The 23,494-nt window shown below is 30.1% G+C and overlaps 1 protein-coding gene across 1 annotated transcript in view; it reads right to left on the bottom strand.

The window, feature by feature from the left end:
- The window catches only part of LOC123291995 (serine/threonine-protein kinase par-1), a 134,332-nt gene that overhangs the window by 20,438 nt on the left and 90,400 nt on the right, over nucleotides 1–23,494 (bottom strand). The window contains exons 5-6 of the mRNA XM_044872492.1: nucleotides 5,810–5,980; nucleotides 3,755–3,878 (exon numbers count right to left, since the gene is read on the bottom strand). Coding sequence (XP_044728427.1) covers nucleotides 3,755–3,878; nucleotides 5,810–5,980 — 295 coding nt within the window. The remainder of the gene's footprint in view (nucleotides 1–3,754; nucleotides 3,879–5,809; nucleotides 5,981–23,494) is intronic.

The raw sequence follows: 23,494 nt of genomic DNA, 5'->3' as shown, positions 1-23,494 counted from the left end.
TTTTTTTGGACTGGCTCTTAATCCATTATACTACCTGGTAGTCTAGTATTACTATATCTAGTAATACTAGACTAGTGGAATTTTATGTTAATAAACATAATAAACACAAAATATATATAGGCGAATAATTTTAGATCAAAAAAGGCTAAAATGAAGAATTTTTATGTACCTCAACCTATCGGGCCAGTTTTTTTAAAAAATGTTCAGCAAGGTCCATATATCAAAATCTACATCTAACTTCTTGCCGCTAGAAAGTTTGGCCATTGCTATGGGCCAAAAAAGCCCTTTATTATAATAGGTGATTTTTGAAAATTTCAAAACCTTGAAAATATGCAACAAAATGGACCAGAAACGTACATTTGGGGGTTTTCGGGATCGTTGATCACTATTCTTAAGTCAGAATTTCGATATACCCCCCCCCCCCATCCTGGGGTAATTCACTCCGCTGGTCCAAATTGAATATTTACAGAAAATTGCAGTGTTAGGTCAACGAAGGGCAAAAAACCCCAAGAAGGGGGGCGTGTATTCCCATTCTAACTTCGGAATCGTGATCAGTGACCCCAAGAACCCCCGACCATATTTTTTTGGCCCATTTTTCGAATATTTATAGAATCCTGATGTTTTGGACTAGCAGGGGCGAACAACCCCAGAAGAGGCGAGTACATCTTCATTCTAACTTCTGAACGTGATCAGTGACCCCAAAAACCCCTGAGTATACCATTTTGATCCATTTTGTTGAATATTTACAGAATATTGTAATTTTGGGCCACCTAGATAAATTACCCCAAGAGGGGGAGATTATATTGAAATTTTGATTTCGGAATAGTGATCAGAGACCCCGAAAACCCCCGCTTATACGTTTCTGGCCCATATTTTCAAGGTTTTAAAAGTTCCAAAAATCACTTTATAAATGGATTCTAATGATTGGCCTACTGGGCCCATACCAAAAACCAAAACTTTCTAGCGGCAAAAAGTTAAATGTATATTCCGATATATGGACCTTCCTGATCATTTAAAAAAAAAAACTGGCTCGATAAATTGAGGTACAAAAAAACTCTCTATGAAATGCTAAAATGACACGACTAATAGAAAATATATAGAAAAAGTATTTTCTATCATACAATACACATTTTCTTACAAGACAATGTGCACTTTAATTAGTTATTAAGGTTACTTTATATACATCACACCATGGGATTGATAATATCTCTATAGCATGTGTTTCATTTTTTTTTTTAAATTCAATTAAATTGTCATTGTTCATTTTTTAATTTCATAAAATATAAATTTTCAAGAATAATACTTTGAAAAGGAAAACGACAAGTTCTCTATGATTTTGACATTTATTTATTATACCATGTATATGAAATATACCAAGGTATACTAAGTTTTGTCCCAAGTTTGTAACGCTTAAAAATATTGATGCTACAAACAAAATTTTGGTATAGATGTTCATAGAATCACCTAATTAGTCCATTTCCGGTTGTCTGTACGTCTGTCTGCCAACACGATAACTCAAAAACGAAACGAGATATCAAGATGAAATTTTTATAGCGTACCCAGGACGTAAAAAGTAATATAGGTGAATTGGGTCTTGTTCCTTATAAACCAAAAATGTTCCTTATAAAAAAATAACCAACTTTTGTATGAACCTTTTTTTCGTAAACATCACTGTTTACCCGTGAGGGCGAAAATTAGGCGTAAATTGTATAGTATGTATTATATGGAAATATCAGTTATGTATGTGTGACATGCAATGTGAAAGAGTAATCAACACTGCCTATTCCTAGGATTGGTATAAGCCTCATATTCGGGAAAATTCGAGAAGGCCCACACCCTAGGGAAAACCTTTCCAAATACAGGAAAATGGAATTTTCTAGGGAGAGGCTGAGGGAACAGCAGTAAAACTTCGTATCAGGGTTTATATCAACAAGTCCCTAGTTTTCATATAACTCCCCTCTGGGACACCCCCCTGGAGCTGGAAGGGATGAAATTGTAATTCTTACAATTGGCTGCTTTCAAAATTTTTCGATTATTTTTAATAGCAAATATAAAATAATCGATTCATCGACTTTCAAAATCATGAAGAAAAAATATTCGATTATCGAATGAAAATAATAAATCGATATTCGATTAATCGAATTTGCTTGCTCATCTCTACACTGTACGATAACTCAAATCTTATTGCTTCGTTATGAGTAAAAATAATTCATGGATACTGAGTTCTACAAATATCTATCAAGAAAAGTTCAATGACAAAGTAGATTATTTTATGTACAGAGTTCTTAAACAATTAACTATGTTTATTTCTTTTTATTTCTAGATTAAGTTTAGATTAACAAGCTCCATACGAAAATTGTAAAAATGCATTCACTTTGATATATAGTAAAAACCGATATTATGTAGAAGCACTAAACATATTTTGCTTGCCAAATATCTATTTGTTATATGTCAAATGTCAATTCGGTTCATAAATTATGTAGAAAACATTGAACAAATGTTCGCCAAACACCACAAATATGAACTGGGCTGTTAGGTGTTACAAGGTTACAAGGTATGAACTTAACATTTTATTATCGCTCGAAAATTAAAACTAATTTTCCTTCAAGATAAATTTTAATACTTAAATCGATTTTTCTTAAATATAAATCGGTATGAAAAACATTTCGAAATTTTATATAACAAAAAAACAGATATTAAAACATAAGCAATATAAAAGTTTTTTTTCATATCACTTTCTAAAAACTTTTCCCAACATTCTTCGACATAACATCGACATTATACAATTTAAGAGTTTTATTTTGTGATTTAGTTTAATTTCCGATGCGTATATTATTTGGTATATTGTATTGTGGAGAATGAGAAACAGTGGAGAATGAATTTGAATATAAAAAATAATTTTGGTATACCATCTGTTATTTAGGAAAAGATATAATAATTTGAAAATCATAGAAAGTTCATTGATTTATTTATTATTTCTAGTCGTATTTTTATGTTGATTGAATAATTATTTAAAATTTATCAATAACTTCTTAAACACGAAAAGTCATTCGATATGTAATACTTTTAAACTACCACAGTCATTCGATATGTAATACTTTTAGCCCCCCAACTAAAAAAAAAGGGTATTATAGCTTTGACCGCTATGTATGTGCGTCTGTCTGCAATTTTCAAGTGCAAGTTTAGAGTCAGTTCGGATCAGTTTGGACAAGGTTTTAAGGAAAATGGTAATTTAATGGCTTCTTAGATATGTTTCAAGTGCGAGTTTAGGGTTCCGTACCCGAAAAATTTGTCGGGAGTTTTTAAGTATTGTTTCACTTAATTGATTTGAAAATAATATTCGGCACCCTTTTCAATCGGCAAAAACACTATAAAACCATTTAGTCAGTTTAAAATAGCCACAGGATACACCGCCGTATATCCTCCATTACAGCACTGGAAACTGATAATTTTTTGTATAACTCGTGTTAGAGGCATAGGATAAAATATATTTTTTATTATGGTGGCAGAAATAGTCCACACAGAGTCATAAAATAAAAATTTTAATCTTCCCAACTTCAATGTAATATAGTAAAAAAAATATTCTGTTCAAAACAAAATCAACTGAAGGCTGGTTTAAAAAGCACTAACTGATAAAGAAAATTTTATTATATTAAATTTTTATTATTTAAAAATGCCTTACTTTGTGTACCTATTAAAAATAAACATAAAATGTGTATTGGTCACTTCCGAAAAAAAGAAATAATTTACTTACCAGAGCTCATAAAATATGGTATACGAAAACGTCCAGATAGTACACGATCACGTAATGCTGGTAATGTACATCCATCGAAAGGTAATGCACCACATACAAGTACATACAATACAACACCCAAACTCTGGAAAATGAGAAAAACATTTGTTTACTTTAGAGAAAATTAAATTTGAAAAATATTTTCTATGTACAACAATTTGTTTTATAAATAAATAAATATACAGAACAATATTGTTTTGAGAGCTAGGCCATCAATATCCTGGCATATAAGCAGATACATAAGTAGATATACATTTGTAAAACGAATTGTGAACAAGAAGATAATGAACATTTATAAAACGAATTAATCTCTTTTTTAACCTCGGAAAAAAAGGGATGTTATAAGATTGACTGCTATGTGTGTTTGTCTGTGTAGCGCCTAAATGGATAAACCGATTTTGATTTTTTTATATTTCTTTTGATAGTTAATTTTATGGAGAGTTTTCTTAGCTATGTTTCACGTGCAATATGGGAGTTCCGTAACCGAAAAAAATAAAAAATTATAGAAAACCTTCAAAATTGGTTCAGTTTGTCGAGGGTTTTTTAAACTTTGTTTTCATTTCAAAGTTGTTGCTTTGTTGTCTTGATTTGAAACTCATGGAACTATGTTGGAACTTTGTTTCTTTGATTTATGAATTTTGAGAAAATGTATCATAAACGTCAATTTATATTTTTTTTCCAAATTTTATGTTTTATCATTTAAAAAATTATTTAGTTATCAAAAGTTAAAACTAACAGAGATAATTTAAAGTACAATGAACTTTTTATGTAACGTCTTAATAAATATCCTGATCAAATTAAACGTAATGTAAGCACATATTGGGACTATTAAATCAGAAGTATGTCATTTTTAAATTAAATTAAATTCTTTAAAGAATCAAAAATACCTTAAATTATGTGTATTATTGGTGTTGGTACCATGAAATCGTAAATATCTCGTAAATTGTCAATTGCATAAAAAAGTGGATTTTAATTTTTTGCTCGAAAGTAAAAGAGACCATCGGCACGATTAGAAGGTTTTGTTTTTTACAAATGTGGGATATTATTTCTATATTTTTGTAAGATATGATGTAAGAAGACTTTTAGTCCACTGTTTGTTTTTAATGGCAACTCGGGAATTTTTAATTTCACATTCCTTCACTGTATTATGCATTTAACGAGTAAAGATTTTTGAGATTCTAAGACTGTTGGTTCAAAAATTTATTTTGATCATGAATATTGAACACAAGCTTTGCACTTAAGCCCGGCGCGTAAAAGTAAAGATAAGAAACTTTGCAATTTCGATTTTTCCGAAACGAATTGATTTTTGAGGGTTGTAATCTCGTAATTGCCTAGTCCCTCAACTCCTTTTTATGTTTGATCCTCAGTGTGGGAAGGAGAAACTTTATTCATAGAGGTTGTATAAGAAACAGTTTCCACATTATTATTCAAAAATGTCATAGAAAAATTTTGTCATTTTCGTGTTCAGTGTAATCTTCTTAGAACATCATATTATTAGAGTGACAAAATCCTGCAATAAATCCAAAGAAAAATCTCAGAAAATAATATATCGAAGATTTTTACTTAGTATGCAGGCCCCAAAGTTGTGACGTGGCAATGACATCATTCGTCTCATTATTCGCGGGGTATTGTTTGTTTTATTAATTTGTTACCAAAAAGAAATGTTTTTGACAGTAAATTTTCCTGTAGAAAGTCATAAAAAACATGAAAATGATGAAATGATTTAATTTTTTATTATGAAATAAAGAAAAACTACTTCATAAATAATTTAATTACTTTTTCAAATAATATTTTGTTTACATTTACAATAATATCATGTGTAATGAAAAACTTTTTAAATATATAGGGAACACTGAACAACTACTAACAGCCAGCCACGACTATAAAACTATGTGATATGATGTCATCAACATCGTATATGTTGATGACGTCAATGGTTATATAGTAAATAAACAAGGATAACAATACCTACATAATCTATGTGCACATTAAATTATGTAATAATATATACGTTACCCATATATCGATTTCAGGACCAGTATAGCGTTTTCCCTCGAATACTTCAGGCGCTGCGTATGGCGGTGAACCACACCATGTGGATAGTTGTCCACCATCCGTGAAATAATTTGAAAATCCAAAATCTGCTATTTTTATATTACCATTTGAATCCAATAGTAAATTTTCAGCCTATAACAAAAAAAAAAGTTATTTAAAAAAAAAAGTAAAGAGAATGCGTTAATTAAAAAAATTATGGCAATACGCTTTAGTTAAAATATGGATAAAATAATTTTTAAATTTAAACAGGTTCCTTTGGTCTAAGTGTGTCCCACCCGAGGACAGCAACTCAAACATAACCTAACCAACGTAAAAATTGAAGTAAAAAACGTGGGATTCTTAGGTAATCTCTGTTGCTTTTACTTTATGAATGCAAAATATTTTTAAAGATAGCCACTTTGGGAATGAAAGTAAAAAATATTTATTAAAAATCTTTATTATACCATGCATATGAAATATATCAAGATATACTAAGTTTAGTCTCAAGTTTGTAACGCTTAAAAATATTGATGCTATCAACAAAATTTTGATATAGATGTTCATAAAATCACGTAATTAGTCCATTTCCGATTGTCCGTCTGTCTGTCTGTCTGTACGTCTGTCATCATGATAACTCAAAAGCGAAAAAAGAAATTTCAAGTTTTTCAACATAGGTCAGTTGGGTCTTGGGTCTGTAAAACCCATCTTGCAAATCGTTAGAGATAGAATAAAAGTTTAAATGTAAGAATTGTTTCTTATAAAAAAAATAAACAACTTTTGTTTGAAACATTTTTTCGTAAACATCACTTTACCCACGAGGGCGCAAATTAGGTTCGAATATTGTATAGTATGTATTATATGGGAATATCAGTCGTGTGAGTGACATGTATGTATGGCTGGTAATCAACACTGTCTATACATGGTGTTTCAACAATTAACTCAGACAATTGTTTGTTTTCACTTGTTTTTACATTAAAGATAACATTCTAATCTGTTAAGGCAGTACAAGCGCCAGGGCAGATTTAGACTTGCTGTTGAAATTACAGTCGGGGTCCATTAAAATCTAGACCAGCTGAATTTTTCCCAATAATGGGCCACGACTGTTAAGTCGCTATGTAAACTAGTGGACTTGTTTTTCCTTGCAGTTTTTATTTAACGCCGTCTTTATTTCACTAATACTCTTTTTTTATACATATATATAGTGGTATTTTTAAAAACAAGTGTTAAAATATTGCCTCTAAACATATACAAAACAAAACAATTAACACAAAACAAAAAATTACACACTGTTTCAATATCTTATTAAAATTTTCATCGCGATCCAAGTGGTGTGTTTATGGAAGTCGAGCTTTTATTTTTTCGTGTTTTTGACATTTTTTTTTGTTTATGTTTATTAAAATAATAGTAAAGTCTAAAGTCTAGTAAAGACATGATACGGTTTAAGACATTGACAATTGATATGTGAAGATAATGGCAGAAAGCTTGCAAGTGTCGAAAAAGTTGTGAAGAAGTGAATATTGATTACTCAACTTAAGTGCACTTAAATGCATCCCATTTTTCAACCCTATGCTCATGTTTTAAGTATTGCGATTTCAGTAACTTCGAATAAATAATCGGTATATTAAAAAATCACGATACGTTATCGAAAATTCGAAAATCGAATTCCAATTACAATAATTATAAGTCTCACGTTCTTGTATTTACACTACACTTTCATCTCAATGTGGTCTCAACTCTAGTTTAAATAGTGCCAAAAGTTGACGAAAAAGTCAAACAAAATTTCATAAAATTAATAATAAATAATTTTTCATCAATTGATTTAATCAAATCAAATATAAAAGCGTGTGCGCCACCATTCGCGAATGACAACAATAAAAAGTTATTTTCCAGTTGTTTCAATCTCGCCTTGCTTTAAACGAACATAAAACGAATTCACTGATTGATAGACACATGTTTGTTCCTCTCAATTTAAAATCAGTAGTGTAAAATTTTTGTTGTTTTTTTTTTATTAAATTCCACAACTTTCAGCGCAGTAGTCAAGTGTGTAGTTTTGTATATATTTACTTTGTTAGTCTATCTGTTTGTCCGTCTGTCAGACATATGTAAGTTTACAAAGTGTTTATTTTTATAATGTATTTACATTTATTGGTGTCTATGTATGTCTGTCTGTAGTAAAAATAATAATAATTATAATCACAAAATTATGTTTACATTAAATTTTTAACCTTAACCTATATTTTTTTTACTGGAATTTCAATTTTATTTATAGTTTTTACCACAAGAACCAGTCCTGAACAGGCGTGTATATGCGACATACATAAAGAGTGTCTTTGTAAGTTGACATTGGTTGAAACTCGATAAATAAATTTAATCGTAGAAAATGCTTCGAACGAAAAATGTTAGTTCCAAAGGCATACCCGCATCTTATACCGGCATCGAAGTTTTCAGATTCAATTAAAACCTCACTCTGATTCAAAACAGACAAACATTATATGCACGGCTAAAATTAGAAGTTGTTTTTTATAAATACGCAAACATTTTTTGTTTGAAACATTTTTTTGTAAACCGAATAGTTTAGACAGTAATTGATAGCAGAAATATAGCTTTTTGTGCATTTTTATTGGAAAATTTTTTTTCGAAGAGGCCTTAAATTTCTTAGAGACAATTATACGGAAAAACAATTTTGGGTAAAACTTTTCAGTCCGTTTTTGCTTAAACTGAACATTTTTCGGAAAAATATTTCGAACAAAAAATGTTACTTTTTTAATCAATAACAACTTTCTAATTTAAATTGTTTATCTATCGATTACAAGTTACGGAATAGAGTGAGCTTTTCATTCAGCTTGAAAATCTTGGTCAAGTTTAATGCTTGCATAAGATGTGCGCCTACAAACCCAACATTTTTTGTTTGAAGCATTCCCGACTAGAAATTTTCACGTGCTCCCACTTGGGACCCAGCTTGGTTGCCCAATTGGGACCCCAAATTGGGCTGTAACGCAGAAACTTATTTGGGGCCTGGTGGGGCGATCCCTATTGGTTCCCGATTGGGCAGTCCCTATAAGTTCCCGAATGTGCAAGCCCTATGGGTTCCCAATCGAATAATCCCGGTCTGTTCCCGCTTAATTTATCTTATTGTAAATCATTTGCCCCTTGTTAATCAATACAATCATGATGTAGCCTGTAGCTTCAAATTAAAAATAAACTGGAAATTACCAAGCAAATTTTTTTATTTATAAATTTATAAAAATACAATAGATCCAGTCAATAGAATGTGCAGTGGAGCACAAGTCATAGTATTTTATTATGACTTGTGGAGTGGAGCACAAGTCATAGTATTTTACTATGACTTGTGCAGTGGAGCACAAGTCATAGTATTTTACTATGACTTGTGCAGTGGAGCACAAGTCATAGTATTTTATTATGACTTGTGGAGTGGAGCACAAGTCATAGTATTTTACTATGACTTGTGCAGTGGAGCACAAGTCATAGTATTTTACTATGACTTGTGCAGTGGAGCACAAGTCATAGTATTTTATTATGACTTGTGCAGTGGAGCACAAGTCATAGTATTTTACTATGACTTGTGCAGTGGAGCACAAGTCATAGTATTTTACTATGACTTGTGCAGTGGAGCACAAGTCATAGTATTTTACTATGACTTGTGCAGTGGAGCACAAGTCATAGTATTTTATTATGACTTGTGGAGTGGAGCACAAGTCATAGTATTTTACTATGACTTGTGCAGTGGAGCACAAGTCATAGTATTGTACTATAACTTGTGCAGTGGAGCACAACTCATAGTATTTTATTATGACTTGTGCAGTGGAGCACAAGTCATAGTATTTTACTATGACTTGTGCAGTGGAGCACAAGTCATAGTATTTTATTATGACTTGTGCAGTGGAGCACAAGTCATAGTATTTTATTATGACTTGTGGAGTGGAGCACAAGTCATAGTATTTTACTATGACTTGTGCAGTGGAGCACAAGTCATAGTATTTTACTATGACTTGTGCAGTGGAGCACAAGTCATAGTATTTTACTATGACTTGTGCAGTGGAGCACAAGTCATAGTATTTTATTATGACTTGTGGAGTGGAGCACAAGTCATAGTATTTTACTATGACTTGTGCAGTGGAGCACAAGTCATAGTATTGTACTATCACTTGTGCAGTGGAGCACAACTCATAGTATTTTATTATGACTTGTGCAGTGGAGCACAAGTCATAGTATTTTACTATGACTTGTGCAGTGGAGCACAAGTCATAGTATTTTACTATGACTTGTGCAGTGGAGCACAAGTCATAGTATTTTATTATGACTTGTGCAGTGGAGCACAAGTCATAGTATTTTACTATGACTTGTGCAGTGGAGCACAAGTCATAGTATTTTATTATGACTTGTGGAGTGGAGCACAAGTCATAGTATTTTACTATGACTTGTGCAGTGGAGCACAAGTCATAGTATTTTACTATGACTTGTGCAGTGGAGCACAAGTCATAGTATTTTACTATGACTTGTGCAGTGGAGCACAAGTCATAGTATTTTATTATGACTTGTGGAGTGGAGCACAAGTCATAGTATTTTACTATGACTTGTGCAGTGGAGCACAAGTCATAGTATTTTACTATGACTTGTGCAGTGGAGCACAAGTCATAGTATTTTACTATGACTTGAGCAGTGGAGCACAAGTCATAGTATTTTACTATTAAGCGGGCCCCAATATAAGTACTGGGACAATTTCTAGTCGGGTTCTAATAGGTAAAAGTTATTTTTCCAGTTTCAAGTATATAACAACTTAAAAAATCACCCTGTTTACGAAATTTAAAAAAAAATTGCGGAGAAATGGATTTCCTCTCGATCTACACTATCTTAGTTTAATTGTTTTCAGAACTTTTCGTGTTATCAAAAAATTTTTGCTCATATATATATTCTTAACCACTGCCAAGATATTCAGTTGCAGCTATTCTTTGGGGATCCAATAGGCGATGTGAAAATAAGGCCGAGCCGTGTTTATTTTTTCTCATCGTAAATAATTTGGCGCACCATTGTGGTACACTTCTCGTACACATTTGTCTTTTACTCTTTTGACCTTTCGTCGAGACCCCTAGCAGACAGGAGACCCTTAGACAATTGCTTAATAATCCATCTAATAGCTAATACATCACTGCTCAGTTGATAGAAATTTCCTAAGAATAAAAATCATCATTTATATTTTACGAAAGCGGAAAGTAAACCGTTATTTGTATATTCTTTATAAACTAATACTAAGTTTGGCTCAAAATCACAAATTGGCAGGTCTGGCTCCTGGTATAGATATTAAAAATTTTAATCTGTCTCCTCAATCAAATAAATATGTTTTTCTTAACTGCGTTTATTGGAAATTCTTGCGATTTTTTAATGTATATTGGACAATTTCTATATTTAGCTTGTACAAGCCGTATGGTTTTGATTCGCATGTTTCAAGTCAAATTTTCCTGTTGCCATTTTGAATTATCTCATTTTTAAGTACATATTTGAATCTAGCGATCACGGAAACCTCCTAGGTAGCATTATTTTTGTGATATATTCAATTTGAAATTTTTTTGTTATATCGGCAAAAATGTGCATTTTTGTTTAAAAATTTAATTTTTCGGCCACTATTGTCGATTCTCGTACTTATTAAGTTCAGATTCTTGATATATTTGTTTTAATCGAGTAGCTAAAAATTGAATTTCCCGGTCGCCATTTGAAATTTCACATTTTTTATGGTCAGATTCAGCAATATCGAAAACTTCCATGACATATCATTTTCTTAATATATTTATTTTTACTCTGTTTTATATTATCGGTGGTCAAAATAAGGATTGCGACTAAAAACTGAATTTTTCGGTCGCCATTTTGAGTTTTCATATTTTTATGGTCAGATTCAAATTCAACGGCAGCTAATCCCATAGATTTGTATTTTCATTCTTATATATTATTTTTAATACGTTTCGGGAATTCTGGGGCATAAACGTCGAATTTCCGAAGAAAGGAGGGCAAGGCTCATAAACTAATTTAAGGGCCTTTTCTAAATACAATTATGAATAAAACGAGATGTTGAACATCAAAATAGATTCATGGTCAAAAAACTTAGTGAGTCGGTACTGATTTTACTGCACTGATTAACTGCACTATGTGCTTGTGTAATGTCTTCGTTAAATGTCTTATCAGCACATAAATAAAATTTTATCCGGTTTGAACTTAAGAAAGGTACCGAGTGTAATTTTCTCCTAGATAAAACACACGATCTGAAAATACTGAACCTTCTTTGTATTACTTTTGACACAGACATGCTTACTTAACTTAAAATATTCAGTGAACTTCAGTGGATTTAATCATTTAATGTATATTTAGAGTAAAAAAAGTGAAAACTGGCAAATAAATAATAATATCACCCTCTGTTATTTATATTAATTTTCTCGTTAAATGCTACTAAACATTTCATATTTAAAAACAAACAATAATAAAATAAAATTTATTCTAAAAACATTCCAAGATTACGCTTGGGATTAAAGCGTAGCATATGGTTGTACTGTGTGTAGATGCTGTTGTTGTACCTACTGTTGTTATATATTATATGCTGAAATGACATCTATAATAATTATAAAAATTTAAAATTAATATCAAAAAGAAAATTTATACAAATTAAAGAATACCAAAATCTACTTCGAATGAGTACTAGAATAGAATTTGATGAAGTGTTGTACCGTAAGAAAGAATTCATTTTGTATTTAAGTACCTACAACGTTAGTACTTGAGACTACAGAAAATTTTTCTCGTTATAATTCAAAAATTAATTCACATGTTAATTAATAACGTCCGAAGTTCTCGACTGTTTTCTAAAATTATCTTAAATATATTATTCGAAGGCTATGTTTGTTTGAACGTCGTCAATAAGCTTCAATCGAAGGAGAGAATCATTTTACGTCCTGAGCACGGTATAAAAATTTCAGCTTGATAACTTTTTTCGTTTCTGAAAATGGATTAATTAGGTGATTTCATGAACATCTAAACCAAAATTTGTTCGTCACATCAATATTTTTATTTTAAGCGTTACAAACTTGGAACTAAGCTTAGTATATACCTTGATATACTTCATATATACATGGTATAAAAATAGTTGGATCTCCTATTCTACATACTTATAAAAAAAATGCCAAGCGTTATTTTGTTACATCTTGTATTTTAAAGATTTACGAAGCATGACGGTGACAGGCCATATCGGTGTGAAGATTAGGTCGATTTTCAGAAAAAAACAGTAGTAAATGTATCGTCAGACCAACATATATTTATTTTTGTTTTTTTTTAATGGTTTTTCTTTCGACCATTTTACATTTTCCACCTTTTTATTTTTATTTATTTATTATATTTTATTATGGTATTTTATTTACTTTTTTTTTGTTGTATTGTCTACTGTAGTAGTAGTAGTCATAAAATAGGATTATCACAGTTCAAATAATCGTATTGTTTTTGTGTTTTGTAAAAATGCGTCGCAACATAAAAAAGCATTAAGATTAAATATTTTGTAATTTTTTAACAAAAACTTTTAAAATTGTGTAGATGGAATATTTTAAGTTTATTTTAGTGCGAAACATATAAACCAAGAGTGTCCTGTAATGACCGCCCACATTCAGACAATGTAGTTTTATTTATGAATTTTATTTTATGGATAGATTTGACCTTCCGGACATGCCTTGATATGTTTATCAGGTTCCTGAGCTCTCTAGAGTGCAAGAGATACACCTGTAAAGTTATGAAAAAATAAACAAACTTTTCATTTAATCTGCCCTTTTGGTTATTAAATCTAGAGTCTATAGAGCATATTTAAGGACCAAAAGCCACCGGTTTTATAATAACATCATGTTTGATATTAAAAAAATTATTTGAGTACAGTCCAAATTTTCAAAATAAAATATAGTCTTTTGAATGAATATGAATGAATACCATACGTGAAACATGTCATAACATTTTTGAAGTAAAAACTTTAGTCTAAGATCCGAATTAGGGTCGACCTTCACCCATCTGCTTACCGAATGAATGTTATTTTTTATGAAGTATAAAATGTTAACAAATATCCCTGTAATGGGTTGCCTAAAGAAATGCGGTCAAGACTACTTTTAGTGAAAATATCAAGCGTAAAATCTTTTGAAATTTTTCTCTTACTTGCATATCTAACGAATTTTGGTCATAAAAGTATGTAGCAGCTCAATAGTAAAAGCCATAAGAAATATGCAGCGACTGAATTGTCGATCTTTTCATTCTCTATTATCCCATATATACAAGTTGGAAATAGTAATTACGTGCATCTGTTAATTCATTGACTCGCATATCTAAATAAAGATAATTTTGTTACAAATACGGTGGCAAATGATTGGTCACAAAATATTGGTCAAAAATAATGTTTACAAGCTTTCCAAGTTTTGATATTTATATTAAAAATAGTCTTGACCATATTTTTTTAGGCAACCCGTTACAGGAATATTTGTTAATATTTTACATTTCATAAAAAATAACTTTCATTCGGTAAACAGATGGGTGAAGGTCGACCCTAATTCGGATCTTGTACTACTTCTTTTGGCACTTTGAGCACTTTTTGGTTGAACAAAAATCAATTCGTGACATCGCGTGTGTTTGTAATTGAACTTCTCCTAAACGGATGGACCGAATTTAATGAAATTTTGCGTGTGTCTTCAAATGGATGGTTTAAATTCATAATTCGGTACATTACAAAATGTTTTTGAGGATTCCACACCACAAAATTCAAAATTAAAACTCATGAAATTAATGGTGGAATCGCATATAAATTATATATTACATTACTTCTTAATATTCAAATGTATTTATTTGCGCTCCCACCATATTTATTTAGAATTGCGAACAGCTGTTTGAATAGTATTGAGGTTTTATTTGTTATTATAAAGGAATTGTGAATAGGTATTTATAGGAGCTCCACTGCCGAACGCCTCAGTTAGGCCAAAGGCCAGCTAATCCTAGGTTTAAAGTTTTTACTTCCGTTAGATAGTCCCCACGACTGACTGTTTCTTTAAAAATAATCCTTATCCTTTTACCGCCGTGGCGTATAAGGAACGCTATTTTATATTTTTGTACATAATATAATAAAAATATTTGAATGTATTATAAAATCGTTAGTGCCATTGACTTTATTAAAAATACATTAACGTTCTACATGGTCCTATGTTTGGGACATTGTGTAGCAAATTTTCAATTTTTCTAAGTACATAGCCGTTTTGGCAAATTGTCGTTATTTTAACGTAATGTTTTATTTGGTATGGTCCTGTTTTTAAAGCTTGGATCACTCTGTACACATGTATAAACAAAATGTTAAACTCTTATATAAACGTACCTACGTATGTAATCACATATTGAAGTAATATAGAATAACAGGGCTCCATTTTTTCAAAGAAAATTTCAGTTACAGTCAAATTAACTTGATATGTCTTCTTATGAAATTTCGCATTAATTAAATGGAAGTCAAAGTACGAAGGTTTACCTTGTATTTTTTTTTTCAAGTTTGTAAAGTTTTTAAAAACTTAAATTAAGTCACTATAAACGAAATGTTGTTGTAACTCCATTGATTTAAGGGGGTATATCCAGTTAGAATTTTCAAAGAATCGATTCCATTTCCGGAATGTAAATATATTTAAGTTTATTCTCTGAAAAGTTTATCAGAGAAATATTCACGAAGATAAACGCATTAAAAAAAAATTTTTAATTGAGTGTAAACGCCTTTTGAAAATTTAAACGCGTTTTTCACGAAACAGTCGGTGAGCAAGATTTATCCAAAATGGCTTGACCGATTGGTTTCGAATTTTTACACAATCTTCTTAGATATTTTATATTCCAGGTATTAATCGAAGGAATAAAATTTCTGAAAATTATTTTGATATTTATAAATTTAATTTATCTGATAAAGAATAAAAATCTTTAATTTACATCAAACTGTGGGTTTAAGTATATTTGGTCCTTTACATAAACGTTTTATTATTCGGCAAAACGAGATTGAATCTTACGTAAGAAGGCGAGAGGGCTCAAGAAATCTTATGAATGCTTTCGTAGGGGGAGGCGAGGTTAAAAATCGTCAAAAGCATGGTTACGTAATTAATGAATGGCCCCTTACCTCAAGTATCTCATAGTTTACAAGAATGCTACATTTTCCAAATGACCTAGGTACTCAAGTTTTTATATAGAGTTATAGAGTAAGTGCCTCAGTAAATTTTTTATATTTTAGATTTTTTAGATGACTTTGGAAAGTATTTTAAATTTTTTTGTTTCTACCTCTGATGTTTAAGAACATTGTACATTGAATCATAATAAACGAATTTCATTGTGTCTAAATTATAGAAAAAATTGTCTCAAGTTTGAAACACTTACAAACGTATATCGTTACTAATTAGTATCGTGATTATCATGTAAACGGACCACTAATGAGATAGATGTATGTTACAAACACTCATTACATATTACTACTTGTGCTAGACTGCAATTGTTGTAAAAATGACATATGATTCATCTAAAAATGTTCACAAATATGTAGTTGTAAAGATGCATATAGAGACCTTGTTTTAAAACCTTAAATAATAATAACTATTAATGAATTATGTTCCAGAAAAACATCAAAATATATAACTGCTGTTTATATAACAAGAGACGGAAAGGAAAAGGTCAATGTTCACCCATCCGATACCCAGATACTGTAGGAAATGAAACAATAAAGGTTGCAATTTTATGTAACAATACTCATAAACCGTACTAAGTTACTCATATATCGTAGCTTCATATTAGTGTACTTTGAATCACACCCTTTCTTTAATTATATCATCAACTTGTCCAAAAAATGTTTCCCAAAAAAGTTGTTTATGGTTTTATACATATAAAATTTTTATCAAAATTAGGTTTTGTATTTTTTCAAGCACTTGTATCTCAAGAACAGTGAGTTTTAGGAAAACATGTCATGAGGTAAAAAATGCTTAGAATATCCCAAAATATAAGTTCCTATGGCTGTTTTCTCAAATTTAATGATTTTTCAGCAGAATAAGCTTGGGTGAACTTCAAAGCGCACACGGACGTGGTCATAGTAAAAGCACACTTTTTAACCAATATGACTTTGTTCTACAAACTTGTATGAACATTTTGAGCCGGGTCTTATAAAAGTGAAACTAAATTTAAATCAAGAGGCTAGGCAAGTAGTTAAATGTTATCTATCCGTCTAGCTGTTTGATAGAATTGCTGAATATCGTTCAGGCCGCTAGATAAACGCTGCCATTTAGTAAAAAGACTAGCCTGTTATTTGAAAAAAAACTTAAGCAGAAATCCATTTACCTTCATGTAAATAAAAACCATGCGTAGGAAGCTGTAAATATGATATGAACATGCTCGTAAACATATACGTACTTCATGTTTAGTATTTTAAACTACAAGACTAAATATCTACAAAATCTAACAACGTATATTATTCCTTATATGAATGGATAATGTTGGTTTTCAATATATTAAGGATTATAGAAATAAGCTATGTTTTGTGAAACTTGAGGATTCTATTCAAATTTAAAATCAATAAGCCCTATAGGTACTGTTCTTTAAACAGAATAAACAGGTATTTTAAAATTTATCGAGTCTTTAGTATGTAACAACCGTATAAAATATGATATATGAAATTTTCTTGAAAAGAAATTGTCTGAAGTGAAAAAGCCGCGTTGAGCCGTTATACGTTTTTATTATAAAAGTTTTTTAGTAGGAGGTAAAAATTCTAGTTTGGTGGTCATCATGGTATGGATCGTTACCTCAGAAACGATATGTATACCACGTAACATATACAGGGTGTTCTCTAATTGACTGCAGAACTTCGGACTTCCGAAATAAGCTTATCAAAACAAACGAAAAAGCTTTTTATCAAATTTCGATTGGAGACCTAATTTTCGAGATAGAGCTACGGAAAAAATTAAAAAATCTCCATCCATTAAGCCACACACTATATCCACTCATAGAGCCCTGAAATCTAGAGTCACGTTGAGTATATGGAGGGAATTATTAAAAAATAAAAAATCCATAAACATATTAATTTGGACAGTTTTCTGTCTTTACCAACTCACTTTCTTAATAAAAATCTCTCTTCTTTCGATTAACAAATAAAATAAATTATTAAAATTCTTAGAATCTTTTATTATAAATAAATTTCAAATCATGAAATTTTAATAATTATTCCAAATTTTAATAATTCCTTTCTGTCGGCAATGCCCATGACTGCCAACAATTTTTTAATCGGCACAATATCGTTTTGCCGATTTAATTGCACCGCGATAAAATTCTGTCGCACACGTCAAATGAAAAGCAATTGCAATGCAACTTATAAATGCTCCGATAGTCATGACTGTTTTCTATTTTCTGTCTTACTTATCAGCCAAATGTAATTTACAACTTCGGCAAGAAACTCTTGTGAAAAGAATAATATTTTTTGATGCTCGATTCCATAGATTCGGTTTGATTATGTCAATTGGGTTATTTGTGGATACTTTGAAAGACACTTGTTCAATCTTTACGCTCCGACGACGTTTACGATTTACGTGCTTTATGATAATGCATTGAAACAGTTTATTTAAAATATCTTATCAAACGATGAAAATTCGATTTACATTGACAGCATGTTTCAAATAATATCATGTAGTATACTGTACGTAGATGGAACTAAGATTTTTCCAATAAATATGAAAACCACGCTACCCATCATCACATAAACTCCATAAAGTGCTTAAGTAATATATAGGTTGTTAAAGTTTAAAGTACTACCATTCTTCATGTGTTATAATTAAAGTTGTAGAATTAATAATTAAGTTAATTATTATTTAAAAAGCCTTAATTTTATAATTTATTCACAAGAGCAAATATACAAGTGCTTCATAAACTTGAAACTCGTACTGCATAAACTTAGAGCTACGTCAAATGTATAATGAATCATTCTGTACATTATATACGTGAGCGTATTTTCAAATACATTCTGTTCTTCGAGTATCCAAGTCGAAAGTTTTACAATTATTCGATATATGCACACAGACTGAAAGCAAATATGAAACTTTGTAATAAGTTTGTATAAGATGTTATACACTAGGAATACGTTATTTATTAATAATAATAAAGGAGCGTATCTTGGAAATATATCGAGGGATGAAAGCTATAGTAAAAGTGCCTTTGAATATTATGTGTAATAGACAGGTATCTAACCCTGAAAATTGTTGGGATTTCTTCATTTATAAATTTTATCTTAATCAGAAATTTGTATCACTGATCTCGTTTATCCTAGTATATACGCTATAGGTCGCATGTATTTAGTGTAAAACTTATGTGATGGTGAACCGTTCGATACTTTACAATACCACAGTGGAATTCTATTAGACCAAAGTGAAAATTGGCGAAAAGTAAGGGTGACATCTGTCCATATCTATCATTGAGAGATAACAAGGAGATATTTAAGCACTTAATTATTTATTAAAATAGAAGGACTTATGATAAGGACCTACTTAAAAACTAAAAATAGAAATATTTAGGTCGATACTATTCCTAGTTTTCCAACATATCTATTTTATTTCATTATACAAATGATTTGAATAATTAAATCAATCAATTAACTAACAAAAGTTCAAACTTATGTAAATGCACTTGATTGGATTGCGAATGTATTATGTGATTAAAAACTTGTTATAAAATAAAAGCCTAAATCGCTATAAAACTTTGTTAAGGGATGTTAGAAGAACATTGAAAGTTTTGGTTTTTCAGGATTAAAAGTGGCTAATTTCGCATTATTTCGAATTAAACTTTAAATAATCTATTATCAATTAAGCTTTTTGAAAAATATCTCATTTCCTTTGCCTTCAATCCTATTTACATTTATTATAAAAGTTGTAGAGGATAAAATTATCTACAAATTTTACCTTGAAAATTAGGGCGCAGAGGATGGAGCGCTCAGATATTCGTACCTTAGTGCAGGGTCAATATTTAAATAAGTATATAGTATTAAATAATTATTTAAAGGTATTAATAATTGAGTTAAAAACCGCATAATAGACTAGGATTCATGATTGACCATTCTGTTATTAGGGTTTTTTACTTAATAATTCATAAAATACTACATAAATAATTATTTTATATCGTATGTTTATAAATATTGACCCTGCATTAAGGTACGTATAGCTGGGCGTTCCATCTTCGGCGTCTTCTATTTCAAAAATGGTGGCTGAGAACTTTTTAAAAAAGGACAAAATTTGTAGAAAATTTGTTCCTCTACAACTTTTATGATAAATGTAAATATGTAGAAATGAATTTTAATTGCTAATGAATTCATTTCACATCAAAATCAATCAAACTTTATGAATAAAATTTATGTATATTTTAATTCAAATAATTAAATTACATTCATTGTTGTTTCATTCAATAAAAAAATTAAATATTCAATAAGTAAGTAAAAGAAAATGAATGGATATAATGAAAAACTATATACCTACTTGAAAAACTAAAAATAGAAATATTTAGGTCGATACTATACCTAGTTTTCCAACATATCTTTTTTATTTCATTATAAAAATGATTTGAATAATTAAATCAATCAATTAACTAACAAAAGTTCAAACTTATGTAAATGCACTTGATTGGATTGCGAATGTATTATGTGATTAAAAACTTAACTTTTCCAATAATAATAAAAAATTAATTTTGTATACACGCTAGCTTATATAATAATATTGAAGAGCTATATAGGTAGGTATTGTATAACTTAAAACTTTTAAGTATATTAAACTATTTCTTGATTAACTTCGGAAAAATGGAATTCATTATTTGATAGTGAGAAATAATAAGTAGATATTGATAGTGGGAAACAATAAGAAGAGTTTTTTAATTTTAGGATAATTGACCAATATCACAAAAAATAATTTTCAAATGTAAGAAATTTTCTGGACAATTTTGGAATAAAAATTTTATTCTGTAGAGAGAAAAGATCAAACCCCTCATTTTAAAATTGTTATTACATAATGTGAGCTCGTGAAAATATATACAAGTACTTACCTATTACCATTTATTCTGTTACAGAAAAGTTTTAAGGCACAAATCTGTCTATTCTATACTCATTACAAATTAAAAGTAGAACTGCGTACGTAATAGGTACTATAAAACTAAAAATGATTCTTTATAGTTGAAAATTGCAGAGGCTGTTGCTTATGGCAGTATGAGCGCCAAGGCAAGTTTAGACTTGTGGTTGAAATTATTTGTACGATATTTTCAACTTTGATGAATTTTGTTATAACTTCATGAATGTAGAAGAAAAATAAGAATATTATTTTCGATTCCTGCATTGGTTTTCGAAGTATCGAAAGCTAAATGATTAAACAATGTTTTCGATATTTAGAAAATTACTCCGGATATCGAAAAGTTTTAGTCTTACTTTTCATCTTATATTGTCAAATTATAGCATAATTCAACATCAAAATTTAAAAAATATATTTTTTTACTTTATGTTCCCACTACCGTGCTCATACATCCTGAAATAGTCGGGCACAACGGGTTCTATATGTTTTAAATAATTTATAAAGGTTTTAACTTTAATTTAAATAGTTTTTCTTTTAATTTACACCGCCTAGTTTTAGAGAAATCTATGAAAACATTTCATCCATCTACCTTTTTCCTATAAGACCCATGTTAAATATGCATACTTTTGAAGTCATTTATTTATTTAAATAATCGGGCAAGCCACCCCCCCCCCCCCCTTAAATTCAGGATTGGTTTGGTCGTTGTCCAACTTCATATAAAAAACAATCAAAATTTTCCTGGCGCTCGTGCATCCTTAAAAATCTTTATAAAATAATAATTTATAGACAGTCAGAATAATTTTTTTTTTCTTCCCAAAAAAATTTATTCGAAAACAAAATTACATTGTCAATTAGTCTTCATCCTACCTGCATTCTGAAGTACTCTCGGTTCAACACAAATGTGGTTCAGTGAATAGAAATATCTATTAAATGATTCAATGTTCATTGGACTCTTGGTACTACATCTTACCCTACTTATTTTTATAGATACACGACTCTGATTGTCTTACAAAAAAAAATTCATCATATATTCAAGTTTTCAATTCCCAAGATACCAAAAATTACATACATCATGTATATAACATTCACAAAGTCATTGGATGTGCTTTTGTGCTTTTATCTTTGTACTTGGATCAATATTCTTCTACAAGTACATAAACTTGTTAATCTCCATAGGCATGAAATGTCTTATGTGTCACCTTGGTGAGTATTAAAATTTGTTTTATATACATTCTATGAGTTTTTAATTTAGAATTAAAACTAATTTGCTAATGGAGCGTTAAATTAAAAACAAAATACTTTTATAACATTCAAAAGTGAGAAAATTAGTTTTTACAAAACTATATATAAAGAAACATTTCGCACGAAATATGGGCCGGAATATGGGGCGGTCGCTCTATTAGCTCAGTTAGTTAAGGCGTAACCCATTCCGTCCGCGGTATGCTTAGGGTAGCGGGTTCGTTTCTCGCCGTCGCAACAAAATTAATTTAATTAATAGTTGTGATGGGCTGGTGTAGTGGATGAAATATGCATGAGGAGGTGCACTCAGCCTCTGAAATAGAGGAGCTGATAAATGAAATTATCAGCGGAAAAAGTGGTGGTAAAAGTAGAAGTTTTCTCCAGAAAGCCTTGGGACAATTGATTAACTTTGACGTAAAATGATCCACACAACCACAGAATTTTTGTTTTCCAGAAAAAGTACTTTAACCAATTTCAAAAAAATTTCCCATTTTAAGTTTTCACGAATATTTTACAAAATAAAAGTTCTTCGCCAAAAATAATTTCGTATTTATATAACTTCCATTAAAACGTAAGTAATTGTTACATGCATGAGTTGCGTGATTAATTTATTAAAGAAAAACAGAATTAAATGAAAATGATTTGATGACGTAAGATACCTACACTGTTGTAGGTTGTTCATTATTAAAATATAATATCATGAAGCATTTGATTTATATTATATTTGAATTAAACAACTAAACTATCATCGTAAAGACGTCAAGACGTCTCTCTCTCTCTGACGTGAATAAATGCATTCTTTTAAATATATATTGTTTATATAAAATAATTTTTATTTTTTCATCCTATTCAATGTAATATCATTATTTTAATTTTAAAAATAGTTTTGCGATTTACATAAGTGACATTTTTGTAACAACGTAAGTAATCGTATTTTTATACCATGCATATTATGTAATATGCAAGGTATATGAAGTTTAGTCCCAAGTTTGTAACGCTTAAAAATATTGATGCTAACAAAAAAATTTTGGTGTAGGTGTTCATAAAATCACCTAATTAGTCCATTTCCGGCTGTCTGTCTGTCTGTCTGTCTGTCGTCTGTCTGTCCGTCTGTGATCATGATTACTCAAAAACGAAAAGAGATATCAAGCTGAAATTTTTGTAGCGTACTGAGGACGTAAAAATTGAGGTCAAGTTCGTAAATGAGCAACATAGGTAAATTGGGTCTTGAGTCCGTAGGGCCCATCTTGTAAACCGTTAGAGATAGAAAAAAAGTTTAAATATAAAAAATATTTCTTATAAAAAAATAATC

This window comes from Chrysoperla carnea, chromosome 2 (assembly GCF_905475395.1).
Source record: "Chrysoperla carnea chromosome 2, inChrCarn1.1, whole genome shotgun sequence".
NCBI classification, from domain to species: Eukaryota; Metazoa; Arthropoda; class Insecta; order Neuroptera; family Chrysopidae; genus Chrysoperla; species Chrysoperla carnea.
Note: the sequence above shows the minus strand (reverse complement) of the source record. Positions and strands in the feature narration are given on the sequence as shown.